Consider the following 18,886-nt stretch of genomic DNA (forward strand, 5'->3'; position numbering starts at 1 on the left):
CCAGGCCCCATAACCAATGGAAATGAAACCTGCACAACTTAAACTAATCTTCTTTGCTTAGGGCTCCTAGAACTGGGTGGCAAAAATTTGTTTCTTTCCTGTTATGTTGCTAGGGTGTTCTGGATGTCTTACTTTGTTGTTGGTGCCACAGTGATGTTTCCCAGACTGGCATGCTTAGCTATAATTCCCAGAATCCGAAACTAATCCCAAAGAGCATCTTTAGCCAGGAACTTTTTTCCTTATGAAGAGACTCTACAGATTGTGTTTGCTGGGCTGCTGCTCTTCCCCCCACACAATTCTTTGACTTCTGATTTTGTGATTTATTTCATATTATACTAGTCAACTGAAGTTTCTGCTGCCTTATCTTTTTTAAAGGGAAAGTACTTGCTCATTGTAACAGGGTACAATTTGCTTAGAATTGCTTCTTGCAATACAGTACAATTCTTCAAGAGGGACAGATTTTCTTTAAAAAATGTTTAGATCCACGTATGGGAAAAATAATAGTCTGAATTTTCTTAATATACTGTTTTTGCTTAGTATCATTCAATTGTTGTGTTCAGGTTATTTTAATAAAGAATTATTTCTTCAGCAGAAAATTTATCTTAAGTGCCACTCCAATCGCCAAAGGTGTCTGAGGACCTTTGTTATAACCAATCAAAGCAACATAACAACAAAGCAATAATTTATTACACTTGCGTTACATTATAAACACAATGTCTTTGACACTTGAGAAACACTCAAATTATTCACCCCCCCCTTAAAACCACTATCACCTCCTCCTCCATCGCCAGAAAAGAGGGTTGATTTATAACCATTCTGTTTTCAGGGTTCTGTGGAAAGTCATGATTTTTCATTGTGTTCTTAAAAGTTTAAAAGTTTTAAACACTTCTTTTCACTTTTAGACAATTGCCAAATTAATTTATCAGTACCAGGGTCCTTTGAAAACCAGTTAACAATGTTCTGTGGAGAAAATTTAGAAGAAAACAAAGAGGAGATTCCATTTATCTTTCATGTGAACAAAGAAGTGTCCTCTCACCTGAACCTGAAATTGTTACAAACTATAGCAATGTTAGAGGTAAGATGGTGCATTTGCTTGCTAGAGTGTCAATTATTAGAGCAAGCATCCCCATTTCAACCAATAGGCATATATAATGACTCTATAATAATTAGAGTGACTGGATGGAGTCACTGAAGCAGTCAGCATGAGCTTAAATTGACTCCAGAGGATGGTAGAGGACAGGAAGCAGAGATTGGTTTCAGCAGGTTCTGACCAGTTCTGGAGAACCGGTAGCGGAAATTTTGAGTAGTTCTGACTGGCCCCACCCCCATCTACTCTCTGCCTCCCAAGTCCCAGCTGATCGGGAGGAAATGGAGATTTTGGAGTAACCTTCCCCTGGAGTGGGGTGGGAATGGAGATTTTACAGTAGCTTTCCCTTGCCACGCCCACCGAGCCACGCCCACCAAGCCATGCCATGCCCAGCAAGCCACACCCACAGAACTGGTAGTAAAAAATTTTGAAACCCACCACTGACAGGAAGGCCTGGAGGAACGTTGTCCATGGGGTCGCGATGGGTCGGACATGACTTCGCAACTAACAACAACAAAATAATAATTAGACATAAATTTGATACAGATTCATAAGGGGAAAATAAGTAAATTGATGAGAGGTATTTCATCTGCCAGAAGTGGCTTTATAAAGATACCCATCAACTCTGCCTTAAGCATGTAATTTTATTTCACTGAGTCCTGAAAATATGTTTAAATGAACCCATAATAAAGTTAAGCGTTGTAACCCCATAAATGAGCACTAGTTATCATTATTTCTTAGTGGTCCTTGACCAACCTAGAATAATTTTGAAGAAACAAAAAAAATCCCCTGCATCTATAAAAAATTGGGATGGGCAGTAGAAGCAGTAGCCCATGAAAAGAACCAATGCTTGTGTTCTAGGCATCCCAGGCATTTTGCTGCTGACATTGGCCTTCTGCTAAAGTTTGCATTCCTCTTTTTGGATGGTCTTCCCGCGGGCATGTATGTAGCTATGATTTACAGCAACTTTGTTTGGTTCCTAGGAAGGATGGAGTGAGGATTTACAGGTGAAGACTTCATTGGTTGGGAATGCAATTATTCCAGTTTCTGAACTCCCTCTTGGAAAGGAAGTTGAACTGAGTGTACCTCTAGGAAGGGTAAATGTTTAAATCTTTGTGTCAAAGTGATAAGGCATGATATGAAACCTGGTACTGACTCTGTACTGTACAATGTTGCTGGGGAAAGTACTTTTTATATCTCATGTTCTCAGATTTCAGCACCTCAGAGAGAGGACATTCATCCATTTTATTTCCTCTGATCTCAGTTAACAACCGTTGGTTCTTTTATTTAGCATCCCAGTAATTTTATATTGATATCTTTGTAATAGAAATAAAAAATCAGCTAGCTGGTTTTATCCCACAGGCAGGACTAGAACTTGCCATCTTCTAGCCTAATACCTTAGCCACCACACCAAACTGGCTCTGTTCTTTTCTTGTAATTGCATAAGTTTCTAATTGTCCTATTTTATGAATTGGTAATTAATTGATACCAAACTTTAATTTTTATTTTTGGTTCTATCTCATTTCCCCCCTTCTCTATATAGCATGGAGTTCCATATTATTGTTATTACTCATTTTTTATCATGCTTTTTATAATTTTGGCCAACTCAAAGCAGCAAACATACCCAATATTCTTGCCTTTTGTTTTTCTCACAACAATAAGGTGAATTGGGCTGAAAGACAAAGTGTGACTGGCTCAAGGTCACCCAGCTGGCTTTCTTGTCTCAGGCAGAGTTAGAATTCAATCTCTTGGCTTCTAGGGCATCACTTGAACCACTACAATAAACTGGGTCTCTATTATGGTGATGTGTGGTTTTCTTTGCAATATATTTTATAAAGCTAGCATGGAAAAATATATCTCCAAGAGTATGGAAACTACCATATATGTATATTGCTTCACACCACCTCCTGGCTCTTTAGCATTCTGTTTTCTTTGCTGAGGTCTTTTACTTATTTGATTAAAGTGAGAAGAGTTATTTATTTTTACTCTTAGCAAAACTCTACAGTCCAAAGCCAAAATGATCATGGTGATAGAACAATTTATAGTTGCTTCTAGGTGCTTCTACTATATTGGCTAGCTCTTGACTCCGAAATGGTGGTAAATGAGGACAAGTGATGTGTAACAATGATTGTTTTATGGGAAGTTAAAGAGTCAAAGTGGTGTCTATGTGAAAGTCCATAGACCCTTTTAGCAAATAATGTGGCATACCTGTGAAGAAAAGGAATATCTTCACTTAATGCTTCCTGTTTTAACAAACACATTAGTATGAAGGTTTGGATCATAGCAGAGATAGAAAAAGAGCAAGGGAGTTTTCTTAATACCAAAATAAAGTTAAACATTGTATTTTGCATTAGTAAATTTAGCAGAATTCTACTTCTTCCAGGATCAAGCTTTGGATCTGACCATGAAAGTTGAAGAAAGGTGTGTACATCAGAAAATATCTGTGAAAATCAAGATTCAGCACCTCTATTATATATAAGATCAAGTACAAATTAAAATATCTGTCTGTGTTGAAGAAAGGGATACCAGGGTTGTAAGCTAGAGCGGGAAATTGAAAAAATATCCCAGAAGAAGGCTGTGGCAAAACATTTTCAAGAAAGCCACATGGATGTATCCATGAAGACACCAGGAGTGAGTTTGACCTGAAGGAGACTTTATATTACCTTAATTTACCTTATGTCTATATAATGGGATAACCTGGCTTTCAGTATCATGGATTTAAAGAAAAATATGCTTCTGCTGGTTAAAACAAAGAATAATGACATGCAGTTGATTTTTCACTATACACTGAAGTCAATTAGATGGAAGGGTAGAATCTGGATATTTTTATTCTTTTCTCCTTTCTAGGAACCATCCTATTGATATGGATATGCGTATTGGCTTTAAACTTTCTAAGGGAGAGCAAGAATTTTTGGAAAGGAGAAGGACTATTGTTTCTCGTGCTTTAAAGAAGGTATTAAAGCTGAGGGTGCCACCCTGGAAATATGAGGTAGAAAACTCCTTTTTATCAATATATTTGTTTAGTTTTTCTTCCTAAGATCAACTCCTGTTCAGGGGGTCGACAAAGCCAAAGCTTTCTTTTTATTTTCTTTAGGGGTACAGTTTACAGGAATTGAGTACATGTTTAATTTTGAAAAAAAATTAAGCTCGATCGTTTTACTTGATTAACTGGAATTGATGTCCTCAGGCAGTGTTTATCAAATCTGGCAACTTTTAAATGTATGGATTTCAACACCCAGGATTCCTCAGGCAGCATTGGAAGCAATGGGAGCACAAAAGGAAACTGAATCCTTCCTTGACCAGTTAAATTAGCTGAGCCTAAGAAATCCTAGCTAAATTCACAGATATTTTAACATAGCAAAATTTATTTTTAAGGGAGAAAATGCTGTGGAACAAATGCTCTTCATATTCTCATTGTTCCTGTTTTCTTTGAAGACATTTTGCTTCTCATCCAAGAATGTTCTTCAGAGCTGAAGAAGCTTCTTGGATAAGAAACAAAATGTCTTCAAAGAAAAACAAGGAAGTCCAGCTGTCTCTTGAAAAAGTACCTTTGGGACAACCATGACCTGGATGACTGAGAATCTCCATAGACACTCACATGATTTGCTTCTCAGAAGCCTCCTGAGAAGGTCATAAATGGCAATTACGTGTTCCTGAGACACTGCAACTGTCATTTATTTATTTATAAGATTTATTTGCCGCTTATCTCGTATCCAATGAGTTATAAATATATGCTGGTTGCCAAGTTCCCAAATTTTGATCGTATCATCTGAGGATGTTACAATAGTAGACAGACTACCAGAACCACTCAAGTCTCTTTTTTTAGCCCTGTCATAACTTTGAATGGTTGTTAAGTGAATGGTTGTAAGTCAAAGACTACTTGTATATATATCATCTAAAGAAAAAAAAGAGGAAATATCATTTTTATCTGACTTAAGAACATTTCTCTGTTTTTCTAGGTTCCTATAGTGGCTGTATTAGCTTCTGGAGGAGGGATGAGAGCAATGACCAGTTGTTATGGCAGCCTGTCTGGGCTACAACAGCTGGGCCTCTTAGATATCCTCACATATTTTAGTGGCATCTCAGGGTCTACATGGTATGTAACCATAAATCCAGTGGTGAAATTCAATTTTTTTTACTACCGGTTCTGTGGGCGTGGCTTCGTGGGCATGGTGTGGCTTGGTGGGTATGGCAGGGGAAGGCTACTGCAAAATCTCCATTCCCACCCCACTCTGGGGCCAGCCAGAGGTGATATTTGCTGGTTCTCCAAACTACTCAAAATGTCCTCTACTAGTTCTCCAGAACCTGTCAGAACCTGCTGGATTTTATCCCTGCATAAATCCTTATCCCTTCCAACCTGGGTTAAATGTCTATTTAGATAAAATTTGCTTTCATAGTTTGATATTGACATCTTCATGGCTACAATAAAAAGAGATGACCTTGATTCCTGTCACTTAGTAATTGGCTTAATTAGCCTATTAGACATGGTATAGCCCTAAGCTGCTGGAAACTGTAGAGAAGATTTGTGAGGTCCCTTCTAACTTTGTTATTCTATTAAGTGAGCCATGTGGGCTGGCTTAATCTACGAAGACTTTTATATGGAATTACAATAAAATTGTAATAAATGGGGGAAACAATTCTGCAATTCTGAGAGGCCTCTTTAAACTTTGAGATTGTAATGCAGTGTTTCTCAACCTTGGCAAATTTAAGATGTATGAATTCAACTCCCAGAAGTCCCCAGTAAGCGGATCCCTAAATCTGCCTTTGTTTTTGAGGTATGTGACTGAAAAGCCATAATAAATAGTCCAACTGAGCATGAAGTTGGCATTCTACAATAGAGACTAGTGTTTGATCATTTCACTTATGGTTTGCATAGTGCTGGAAAAAGGAGGTTAAAATACATAGAATATGGAGAAAACAATTATTTTAATCTTCTCTAGAATTTAGTGAGAGTATTTCATTGAAAATAATTTTTTTATCATAGTAGGTTTAAACTATACTCCTTACTGCTACACTGGCTTAAATGAGCTTAGAATTTATCCTAGCTCAATCCTTTTCCTAATACATTTTATTTCTTGCAATATAGCATCAATATCAGAGATGCCGTATTGTTATCTTATTCCAGTCATAATGGAATATGCTGTGCAAGAGCCGAGGTGGTGCAGTGGTTAGAGTGTAGTACTGCAGCTACTTCAGCTGACTGCTAGTTCAGCAGATCAGCGGATCAAATCTCACCGGCTCAAGGTTGACTCAGCCTTCCATCCTTCCGAGGTGGGTAAAATGAGGACCCAGATTGTTGGGGGCAATATGCTATTTAGTATACTGTCTTTGGTGTAAGCCGCCCAGAGTCCTCGGAGAGTGGGTGGCATAGAAATATGAATAATAAAATAAATAAATAAGAGAAACTATGCCTGATATCCAAGCAATTAACTTACTGCCTATTAAATATTGGAATTATTTGTAGATATTCCATATCTTGTTGTTGTTGTTTTTTTACTGAAATTCAAAATTACGATTTTGGTAGGTGTATGTCTATGCTCTACAAAGACGCTTACTGGTCACAAAGAAATCTCCAGTATGCAGTTGACAGTGCTCAGAAAATTGTAACAAGTGGAAAAGTTGGAGCATTTTCTGCTGAACAACTCGCATATTATTTTCAGGAGTTAATTGCCTTTGAGAAAACAGGAAGGAAAGCTACCCTTGTGGATTTATGGGGCCTTATCATAGAGTACATCCTAAACAACAAGGTAAAAATTTGCACCCTAAAATTTGTGAAAGAAGAGTTACAATATTATGAGGTAGCTTGTTTCTAACTTTAAGACTAGGAATAAATGCAATACCTCAGTAGTAACCAAAATGAATTGTTACTAAGAGAGAATCAGTTTGATGTAGTGGTAACGGTATGTAGGGTAAATGATGTAGGGTAAAAAAAAAAAGGAGATGTGAGTTCTAGTCCTGCCTTAGGCACAAAGCTAACTGGGTGATTTTGAGACAATCTCTCTCTCTCTCTCTCTCTCTCTCTCTCTCTCTCTCTCTCTCTCTCTCTCTCTCTCTCTCTCTCCCCTCCCTCCCCCCTCCCTCCCTCCCTCTCTCTCTCTCTCTCTCTCTCTCTCCCCCCCCCTCAGTCCTAAGAAAGAGGCAATGGCAAACCACCGAAAATCTTACCAAGAAACTGCCTGAACTACTTCAGGTAGCTGGCAGATGTCACCAATGACTCAAAGGCAGATTAAAAAAATTATTGCTAAAATATTATTGTAAATGGAATAATTATAATGCTTATAATTTATTGATTGAACAGTACTTTTTGAATATGTCCCACGTTGAAGAGAAAACAAATGAAAGTATGCCATTGTGTATTGCTTAATAGGATGGTGTTGATTAATTTTAAGGTATTAATCCTGCCTGGGATTGATGGACTATTTATGTGATGTTTGAAAGTTATGATGGCTGAGTACATATTAGCTTCCCAATAAACAATATGATAAAATATGAACAATTTTTATTTTCTATAGGAATGGTACATCTTAGACACTAATGGGAATTGCTACCAAAGATGAAGAAGATGTAAATCTAGGCAATTTAAATGGGCAGAACTATTGACTAACTTTTAGTGTGGTAACATGATTCTTAATATTTAGCAAAAATTAGGGTTTGTTTAATGGGTAATTATTTATTCATTTCTAGCAGGTGCTATTATTCATTCTTAGCATCCCCTAATGCAGTATTTCTTAACTTTGGCAACTTTAAGATGAGGACTTCGTTTCCCAGAATTATCCAGCTAGCTGGGGCATTCTGGGAGTGGAAGTCCACTCAACTTAAACTTGCCCAGGTTGAGAAACACTGCCTTAATGTGTTGGAATGAAACTTCCATTATTATCAGAGGACAGTCAGATTGAGGAAGGTATAGCAGAGTATAAAGCTGTTAAGAATTTCACTTGGAAAACATAAGTGTACATCAACTGACTTCGATGTTTTACTTTATCGTATCTAGAAGGATCCAACAAAGCTATCCGACCAACAGAAAGCCGTCATAAAGGGACAAAACCCATATCCTATTTATGCAGCTCAAAATGTGAGGCTGAATATTAAAACCAGCGAATTTACAGGTATGAGGATAGGACTGAAGTTGGATTGCAAACTAGTTAAAATCAAATGCAGTCTGAAACCACACAAAAGTCATTTTTTGTCCAATTGGGCAAAGCAAAGGTGGACATCAAGTCAAAGGCAAAAAGATATTCTCTAAGTTGTTGCTTTGGGGAAAACGGGTGGCGGGAGTATAAATACATGAACTTGAGCTCCTGAAGAAAAGGTGGGATATAAATCTAAGAAAGGTATATATGGACTCGGAGAAGAAAATAGTAGTGCAACTAAGTTGGAGCATGTTCTTTCATTCATTTCTTTAGAATGGGTTGAATATACACCCTATGAATTTGGTATTCATAAATATGGGGCTTTTATACGCATGGAAGACTATGGCAGTAAATTTTTCATGGGACTATTGCTTGAGAAACATGAGGAGCCCAGAATCTGTTTCCTCCAAGGTAAGATCAGATGTATAAGCTGGTGATAAGGTAGCTATTTTTTTTTTTTACTAACCAACTGAAAAAATGTTACCCATGTAACATTTTGTTTATTGGGATTGTATGTATTGCAAATTGTTTACATTTATTGTAAACTATTTTAATGTGCTATTTCTCCACTTTGAGGTATTTTTATTAATGAAAAATGGATAAGACATTTTATAAATGGAGACAGATGGAGAAGGATCTAATCAAGTGGCTAATTTGCTTGTGTGGTTGCTGGCTCATGGAGGGTTTTTAGTGGTTTCTTATTAGATGGTGGTCTTTTTAAATTTTGTAAGTTGCCCAGAATCACCTATGTGTGAATTTGGCAGCTATATAAATTTGTTTATTAAATTAAATGAAACAATGAATGAATGAATGAATTAATTAATTAATTAATTAATGAAATGAAATTATTTTTGGATATGAAAGGACATAAATTCTACATTCCTTAGCTCCCCACTCTTCTCTTAAATGAAACTCACCAGCAATAGTTTTCAACACTACTGATCTAGAAATCCAGACTGCATGCTATAATCACTATACCCTACAGGTGGGTTCAAAAAGCATTATTCAGTCATCACGCAACTGCTAGTCTATAAAATGTATTGCTTTATAGCTAAGATTGCCACAAATGTATTGCTTTATAGCTAAGATTCTGATGTGAATTGTTATTCCAATACACAGTTATTAAGTGCAGTGAAATTATGCAATCAAGATATACTGGACCTTTATTTCAAATAATGTTTGTTTTGCTTTTCATTGTGAGTTTGGATGCTTGGCAATGGATTCAATTCACTTTTATCTGATAATGGTTCTATTTTGAAGAGTGTTGTATGGCATGGCTATACCTGTTTTGTCTGTATTACCATTTTTTGAAGCTGTCATCTGTAGTCAAATGTCAAGAGATATAAACCCTAAATATTCCACAATATGAAAACTCATACAAGGTATTAATGAATCAAAGGAAATCTTCTCAACTTGCTTCATCCTGTGCCTTAAAGTTTTGATAGACTTTGAACCTACTGAGAGAATGTTCTTCTCATACTAATACAGGTAGTCCTTGATTTACGACCACAGCTGAGCTCAACATTTCTGTTACTAATGAGACAGTTAAGTGAGTTTTACCCCATTTTATGGCCTTTCTAGCCACAATTCTTAAGTGAATCACTGCAGTTGTTAAGGTAGCAACATTGTTAATTGAATGTGATGCCCCTATGACTTTGTTTGTCAGAAGGTCACAAATGGTGATCACAGGACTCCAAGACACTTCAACCATCATAGATATGAATCAGTTGCCAAGCATCCAAATTTTGATCATGTAACCATGGGGATGCTGCAATGATCATAAGTATGAAAAATGGTCATAAGTCAATTTTTCAATGCAATGGTAACTTTGAACGGTCACTAAATGAATGGTTGTAAGTCGAGGACTACCTATGTAGTAGTTGGGTCTTGGCATCATTACTATAAATCAATCTTTGCTGCCTCTTGACTTCACGGAAGGTAGCGTACGGGGATGATTACAGAGATCCATAAATTATGCTCAGTTGAATCTTCAGAAAAAGTTCTGCCAGTTTCTAGTGATCTGAAAAATCTCTTTGCTTCACTTCTATTGCAGGAATTTGGGCCAGTGCCTTTGCAGGCAATATAGATGACATGTGGGAAGATGCAGAGATTTCTCAGCTGAAATTCACAGAATCTGTGAAAGATGCCATCAGAATTGTAGGTAAAGGATATTATTTTCAGCATTTTTAAAAAATATGTGTGTGAAGCATTTTCCTAATTAAGATTTCTCTCTTTTTACTGACCAAACAGATACTGCTTATTTCTGTTACAAGCATCTTTCTTGTGTTTATATAATATACAGTAGAAGCTGTTCAGGGTAAAAGTCCTTTATTCAAAATATACTGGAAAATGGATCTCTAGAACAATTCTAAACAACACTAGAACTAAGGGTATGCATTATAAAATGCATTACAGTCCTGGAATATTTTAAAAAGCATCTATAGAAACTGCTTGCATAAAGCCAATATTTTGAATTCCAGAAATAATCCAATATTTACTTAAATTTAACTTGTTTAATCTAAGGGGCACACTTTTTCTAAACTTGTTTAATCTAAGGGGCACACTATTTTTCTAATAGGTCACTGTGATTCTATGATTTTGAAACAAAAAATAGCAATAGTCTGCCTGCCTGGTATAGATAAACATAGCATGATCTTACTTTGAGGGCACCAGCATTTTTGTTCTGTCCCCCTTCCCCACACAAGCAAACACACAACCAGGCACGACTGCCAAGATTTTATTAAGCAATCAGACTAGAAACCCTTGCAGATAAGAGTTTTGGCAGTAAACTGCAAAATGCCTGCCAAGTCAGTTTTCACTCACAGTAAGCAAGAGAGAGTTTATCCTCAGTCCAGTTCAGTAGCAAAAATCCAAATATGCACAAGCCAGATTTCAGATAACAGATTGTGACTCTCAGGTTTTTAACGTTGACCGTCACAAAGCCTGAAGAGCAATCACACCCACTTTTATTCCTTGTGGGGTGTGGCTCAGTGATTCAGATCAATCTCTGGCCCTCCCACGCCTCTTTCGTTGCTGCACATGCTTCTCCCTCCGACTCTGCCTGGGATCAAGCCAGGATTCATCATCCTCGCCTCTATCTGTTGTTGTTCTGATATGCTTTCCTCCTGGCATATCCCAGGCTGTTCTTCTTGGCCTTTGGATGGAACCTGAGGCATTGCCAGAGAGGAGGGTCCTGGAGAGGGAGGCCTTATCAGTTCCTCCCCATCACCTTCTGAGTCCTTTTCCTCTGTTAGGACAGGCTTGGGAGTCGGGGTCACAACAATTTTTGAACTAGACTGTGATCATTATGAGACTGATACAATAACGTATATATATATATATATATATATATATATATATATATATATATATATATATATATATGTAGGTCTTTGGTTATTCGGGTCTTCTCCCACATAGAATTGGAAGTGTCTTGGCGACGTTTCGACGAAGTCTCATTCGTCATCTTCAGGCTGGTGTTCTCGGCTTCGTGCTTCCAGGAGCACGAAGCCGAGAACACCAGCCTGAAGATGACGAATGAGACTTCGTCGAAACGTCGCCAAGACACTTCCAATTCTACGTGGGAGAAGACCTGAATAACCAAAGACCTACATACAAACACCCGCGAAAACCTGAGAAAACATATATATATATATATATTAAACATTCCCCATATAATTTGGATGTGAGGTGTGGAAACTAATGAGATGCAGAGAACCTTGAAGGTTACTTCAAGATGGTTACCTTCTACAGTAATACTCCTGTCAAGATGCATTGTGCAGCTATTCTATCTTTACAGATTGTCTTTGGTAAGAAAAATAGTATTAGAAACCATTTGTTTTATAAGTAAAAAATTGTTTTCATAAAAAAGTGCATGAATGCAGAAAGGAGATTATTTTGAATGACTTTTTCTACAGTTACCGTGTTTCCCCGAAAATAAGACTGGGTCTTATATTAATTTTTGCTACAAATGACGCATTAGGGCTTATTTCTTTTGGGGGGGAGAAATACTGTACTAAATGCATCCATCTGGCTGACAACCTTAACTGGGGCTTATTTTGGGGGTAGGGCTTATATTATGAGCATCCTGAAAAATCATACTAGGACTTATTTTCCGGCTGGGTCTTATTTTTGGGGAAACAGGGTAGATTTCTTACTGTTCATTCAAAATAAAAAAAAATGCTGCCATTTAAATTTGTATAAGTTTGCAACCTTGTATATATTGATTGGAAATTTTAACTGAACTTTTTTTCTGAGATTCTTGAAAAAAGGACCATGTTTTCCTGAATTTCAAGTATAACTTCTTAGCGTCTCTTTTTCATTAATTTTGATTCAGTAAGATTAGGCTGGCATGTCTGTGTGGCTGGCACAGTTTTAAGCTAATGTGGTTTATACACATAAACCAGGGGTGAAATGCTCCCGGTTTGGACTGGCTCGGGCGAGTAGGTAGCAATGGCGGCGGGCAGTTTGGAGAACCAGTAGCAAAAATCCCTGCCTCTGCCCCCCATGCCCAATTGAGCCATGCGATCATCAGAGCCTTTTTTTTTCTTTTAAATGGCTCTCACGAGCCAAGCTCTGACGATCCCAGCTGAGTTGCCTGCTCAGGCAACTCAGCTTGAATCGCCAGAGCCATGTAAAAGAAAAAAAGTTTTTTTTCTCAAGCTCTGACGATCTCAGCCTGCTAATCGGTAGCAAAAATCCCTCCCCCTCCCCCCCTCAGCTTGCTTAACTTAGCTGCTGGTTGCAATGCCTTGCTGTAATCCATTCAATCCATTGCATCAGCAAGAAACTGAATTTCCCTGCCTGCAATCAAGCAGGCAGGGAGTTGTGGACTTCAACTCCCAGAATTCCTCAGCCAGCAAAGAAAAGCTGGCTGAGGAATTGTGGGAGTTGAAGTCTACAAGTCTTAAAGTTGCCAAGGTTGGAGATCCCTGTTCTATTGGGTAAGTTTTTTTCCCCCTTTGGGAGCTTTAAAACAATAGTTAATTGGGGTTTTTTTTAGTTGTTCTTTTTTTAGACCTAGCCATTTAAAGTTTAGGAAGTTTTAAATTTAGCTGATTTTATATAAAAATAAAAATAACATAACATAAAATAATATTTATGCAGCTTTCTGAGATTTAGTGTGTTTCTGTAGTGTTTCACTCTAACTACACAAACACACAAAATCTCACAAAGCTGTATGTGGAATTTTGTGTGTGTAAAGTGTGAAAGTTGGTTTTTTTGGCTTTTGGTGGCTGTATGAGGTTCCTGCCTGTTGCAGGGGCCATTTTGGGTCTAGCACAGCTGCTTTTACATTGTGGGTGAGCCAGTTGTGTTGTGTTGTGTTGTGTTGTGTGTGTGTATAGTGTGAAAGTTGTTTTTTGGGGCTTTTGGTGGCTGTATGAGGTTCCTGCTTGTTGCAGGGGCCATTTTGGGTCTAGTACAGCTGCTTTTATATTGTGGATGAGCCAGTTGTGTTGTGTTGTGTTTTGTAGGTTAAAAAAGGGCGAAGAAGTGACATTGACTTGACCACGCCCCCTGACCAACAAGCTACACTCTCCCAGTCATGTTACCAAGCCCCACCCACTAATTAAGCCACGCCCACAGAACCGGTAGCAAAAATTTTTAGATTTCACCCCTGACATAAACCACAATAATGTGGTTTATTCTATACACAAGTGGTGAAGTTGGCTGTGTAACGGAATAATGTAATGGAGCTACGTCAACTATGCCGCTTTTTGTCTTGCAGATGAACTGTTGGGTTCTCAGTCTTTTGACCCTTCACTGAAACAGTCTCAAGGTATCATGCCAGGAGGAGTCTTTACACATTTATTTAGCAATTTAGTTAAATCACGAATCACCACAGGGGAAAATTTTAACTTTCTTCATGGACTCCATCTGCATCGGAACTATGTGAATGATCAAGAATTTGTAGCATGGAAAGGTAATGCTGTGCATAAGAACTTTTGCTGTAGAGCCTGTAGTACAGTGGACTAAAGCACTGTTATTAACAACTGCTGCTTGCAATTACTGCAAGTTCAAATCTTACCAGGCTCAAGGTTGACTCAGCCTTCCATCCTTTCAAAGATAGGTGAAATGAGGACCCAGATTGTGGGGGCAATAAGCTAACTTTGTATAAATATACAAAAGTATGAAGGCTATTGCTTAATGCATTGTAAGCCGCCCTGAGTCTCCGGAGAAGGGCGGCATATAAATCAAATAAAAAACAAAAACAAAAACTGAATTTTGGGTCACAGAATTTCAAACATGAAATAGATGCTATCCAAGTTTTTGCATTGGCATCCTTCAGTCTCAAAAGACTATGGTATCATGCTCTGGAAAGAGTTCCTAAAACAGCATCTGGTGTGACTAAAAAGGCCAATTTGAGAGTGGCAAACCCTTCCACACTGAGGGCAGATACATTCTGTCCCCTGCCCAGCCCCCAGATTTCGCTGGTTCCTGGACTGTCTCTTTGCCTCAGCCCCTTAGTCCCCTGGCTAAGAAACAGAGATAAGTACTTCTCCCTAGCTAAACTGCATCTCGGCTGGCGGACCCCAGGGGGAGAGCCTTCTCTGTGGGGGCACCGACCCTCTAGAACGAGTTGCCCCCGGAGATACAGCGGATCCCGGATCTGCGCACTTTCCGCTGTGCCTTAAAGATGTTTTTGTTTCATCAAGCTGGGCTGACCTGACCATATTTTTTAAGTTGTTTTAATTTTAAATTGCTAAATTATGGGGTTTTTTTAAATATGGGGGTGTTTTAACTGTGGGCCAAATTAATTTAATTGGTTTTTAATATTGTTTTAATTTTTGTATTTTCTGTATTTTATCTGCTGGCTGTTCACCGCCCCGAGTCATTCGGGAGAAGGGCGGTATACAAAATAAATCATCATCATCATCATCATCATCATCATCATCATCATCATCATCTCAGCAAAGCTGTGATTAACATCTGAATATTGGTTGAGAATCCTAATAACCCCAATTTATCAAGGAGCAGTGTGACATCAGGGCAATACAATTCTTATTGTTTCCAATCAAACAGTTTTTGTTTTTCATATGAGCGCACAGCATATTGATTTTCTTTTTAAGTTATTCTTTGGCAAATCTGTCTGTTTCAATAATAATGGTTTTTGGGATATTTCAGGGACACATCTGGACGCTGTACCTAATCAACTGACACCTGAAGAAAGCAGTCTGCATCTAGTGGATGGGGGATTTGCTATCAATTCCCCCTTTCCGTTGGTGCTTCAGCCAGAGAGAGATGTGGATGTGATCTTCTCATTCAATTATTCTTGGCAAGCTCCCTTTGAAGTGAGCATTATAAATACACTTGAAAGTAACGGCTTAGAATCCTCTGAATCTGCTATACCATATGTGGATATTGGTCCTTTGTTCTAGTTTATGACACTGCTTTATTACTGGACCAGTGATAATTTCCGGTCAATGCTTGAATAACCCAAGTGCAATTACAAATACAGTATTTATTAATTAATTTGTGAGGCCAAGGACTTTATACGTACAAAACACATATCCCCTGAGTTATGGCTTTCTTCTTTTAAAGTTTAATTAAAACTTTATTAAAGTTGCTTTAGCTTGACTAGTTAGGTCTTACAATACTTTCAGTTTGGGATAACTTTAATAGAATTATAGAGTTGGGAAGGGCTAATTAAGCATCAAGTCCCTAAACTTGGCAGCTTGGCGGACCAGCTCATGGAGGGATGGGAACTGGGTTGCATGTGTGTGAGTAGCGAGCCAGGTGCAAGCACACAGCTCAATTTGTGCAGGTGGTGGGCAGGCAGTATGCACGTGAGTGCCCGCTAGACCGCCACTCGTGCAAATTGTGCTGGACACATGCTCCAGCCAGCCACTATATTGCTAAATTGGGTTAAATCTCAATTGTGTTCAATTTCAAAATATCAGCATGGCTGATTAATTTAGTATACATTTGGAACTTTTCCTTATCTCATATCAGGTCTTGCATCAAGCACAGAGATATTGTGAAGAAAGAGGCATCCCTTTCCCACACATTGCTGTGACTGATAGTGATAAAAAGCAACCAAAGGAATGTTACATGTTTTTGAATGCTACAGATCCCAGGGCCCCCATTATCCTTCATTTCCCCTTGGTGAACGAAACATTTAAAAAATACAAAGCACCAGGTAAGCAATGCATTGACTGATGGATTAATTGAGTATATGCCACCAAGCTGGTGTCAAATCATGATGGCTTCACACAATTGACAGGATGATCTGTCCCCAACCTGCCTGGTCAAGTTCTTCTAATGGTGCACTCATCACTGCTATAATTGAGCCATCCAGTTTGCTATTGGTTGTTCTCTCTTTTTTTTCCTAGAAAAGTTGGGACTCTGAATAATGTGTCTAAAATATGATAATTTTAGCTTGGTCACGTGAGTGAGAACTCTAGATTTGTTCTGTGTTTGTTTTCTTAGCCATTTATGGTGTTCTCCCCTAACCCAACCCTAACCCTAACCCTTTCTAGCACCAATGTTCAAAAGTATCAATACTTGGTCCTGCTTTTTCAAACTCCAAATTTTACTTCCATAGAGTCTCCCCAGGAAAACCATTTCTTGCACAATTTTGTATGATTCTGGTAGATTGATTGATTATGTGCCTTTAAGTTGTTTTTGATTCCTAGCATCCACATAGATAGATATTCACCATGACAGTTTAACCTGATCTTTATGGTGCACTCATTGCTATGGTAACTGAACCCAATCATCTTGCTGTTGATCATTGTCTTTTTCTGTTTTCTTCTATCTTTCTTGGCATTAGAGCAGAGGTGGGTTTCAGCAGGTTCTGACCAGTTCTGGAGAACCGGTAGCGGAAATTTTGAGTAGTTCGGAGAACCGGTAGCCCCACCCCCATCTATTCTCTGGCTCCCAAGTCCCAGCTGATCGGGAGAAAATAAAGATTTTGCAGTAACCTTCCCCTGGAGTGGGGTGGGAATGGGGATTTTACAGTATCCTTCCCCTGCCATGCCCACCAAGCCACGCCCACCAAGCCATGCCATGCCATGCCCACCAAGCTATGCCCACAGAACCGGTAGTAAAAAATTTTGAAACCCACCACTGCATTAGAGGCTTTTCCAGAGAGCGACATCTTTGCATAGTATATCAGAAGTAAAATAATTTGAACCTGGTCATTTGTGCTTTGAATAAGAACTCTGGCTGATTTATTCAATGGTGCACAGCATTCTCATGAGTCTTCTGAGTATAAGTTTAAAAGTGTTAATACCCTTGTATTGTCTTGCAAGACATAGGAAGAACAAAATTACAGTGAATGGGACAACTATTTCCAGTTTACTAAAATCATGGAAGGTCCAAGTTATTGATGTATTAAATTACATTGATTAGTTACAGATATTAAGTACAATGCCATACTGCATTATAAATTAGTTTTCAGTAATTCTAATATGTTTATAAATAAAAAAAATATTTTTGTACATAAAAAATAAGATGGAACTAAAAATGCAAGATTACTTTGTGTTGTTTTCATGTTTTGAAAAGTACATGGAATACTAACTGGTTTTCTTTATCTTTTTTCACAGAATGTGCAAATTCAGTTCCATGTTATTTTATGGGGTGTTGGTGTATACTGTATCTATATGTATGTTTTGTACAAGTTTGTGTGTGTATGCAAGGCCTCCATCAGAGATGTAAAAAGGTCAGGAATGACAAATACAACTCTGAAGGTTTGCCCCTTGTTATACATGGGGCGTAATTAAAAGAAAGGAACAGGGCTGTGATGATGCAGTCAACATCTTGACTTTTTTGACTCTATGTTCACCCCTGTATGAAAAATGTGTGTAATGCATTCCTTTTTCTAAAGGACCTTTAGAATCTTGCAACTTTCTTAATTGATACACTGCTGAAAAAAATAAAGGGAACACAAGCAGAAGATATCTGAGATCTGAATGAATGAAATAGCCTTATTAAATACTTTGTTCGTTACATACAGTAGTTTTGTGTTCCCTTTAGTTGTTTGAGCAGTGTATAAACTACTGTATGTAACGAACAAAGTATTTAATAAGGCTATTTCATTCATTCAGATCTTGGATGTCTTCTGCTTGTGTTCCCTTTATTTTTTTGAGCAGTATATTTTTCAATGTTCTTCTGAGTTAATACAAGTAAATGTGATTTAGTGGCAAATCTAGGCAAACTGCTCACTTTTTCTTCTCTTGTTCAAGGAATAAAACGTGAGACCGAAGAGGAAATGTCTTTTGGTGACTTCCAATTATACACAGAAGATAGTCCTTATAGTTCCACGAACCTCACCTATGAGCCAATACAATTTGATAGATTGCTGCAATTAAACTGTTACAATATTATCAACAACAAGGATACCATTACAAAAGCTCTCACTATGGCCATGATGCGAAAGAAATTCAAGAAAAAGAGAAAATGACATACACACACACACACACACACACACACACACACACACACACACACAGATATACACACATATAATTAGACTTGATTAGAGCTGGATGACTAAGTACCAAAATGCTTAAGTAGTTGAGAAGACATATGGAGCTGATATTTTTCTAAGAAATTTTAACATTTGGAGATTTTGCAGTGAGGGCAGAGGCAAGCCGACTGCATAAGCAAGATTGTGCAGATGCAATTTTCATAGTAGCAGTATTAAAATGTGTATTAATTTGTGTCT

At 38.0% G+C, this 18,886-nt stretch overlaps 1 protein-coding gene across 1 annotated transcript in view; it reads left to right on the forward strand.

Annotated features, from left to right (window-relative positions):
• LOC139311341 (cytosolic phospholipase A2 zeta-like) overlaps positions 1-18,622 on the forward strand; it is a 39,158-nt gene extending 20,536 nt beyond the window's left edge. The window contains exons 9-21 of the mRNA XM_070935754.1: positions 903-1,075; positions 2,071-2,184; positions 3,471-3,508; positions 3,935-4,076; positions 5,047-5,183; positions 6,612-6,834; positions 8,079-8,193; positions 8,491-8,628; positions 10,271-10,378; positions 13,946-14,140; positions 15,343-15,509; positions 16,171-16,357; positions 18,405-18,622. Of these exons, the coding sequence (XP_070791855.1) occupies positions 903-1,075; positions 2,071-2,184; positions 3,471-3,508; positions 3,935-4,076; positions 5,047-5,183; positions 6,612-6,834; positions 8,079-8,193; positions 8,491-8,628; positions 10,271-10,378; positions 13,946-14,140; positions 15,343-15,509; positions 16,171-16,357; positions 18,405-18,622 (1,955 nt within the window). The remainder of the gene's footprint in view (positions 1-902; positions 1,076-2,070; positions 2,185-3,470; positions 3,509-3,934; positions 4,077-5,046; positions 5,184-6,611; positions 6,835-8,078; positions 8,194-8,490; positions 8,629-10,270; positions 10,379-13,945; positions 14,141-15,342; positions 15,510-16,170; positions 16,358-18,404) is intronic.
• The last annotated feature ends 264 nt before the right edge of the window (positions 18,623-18,886 follow it).

Source organism: Pituophis catenifer, unplaced genomic scaffold (genome assembly GCF_029215685.1).
Source record: "Pituophis catenifer annectens isolate HBS135680 unplaced genomic scaffold, rPitCat1.0.hap2 SCAF_1, whole genome shotgun sequence".
NCBI lineage: Eukaryota > Metazoa > Chordata > Lepidosauria > Squamata > Colubridae > Pituophis > Pituophis catenifer.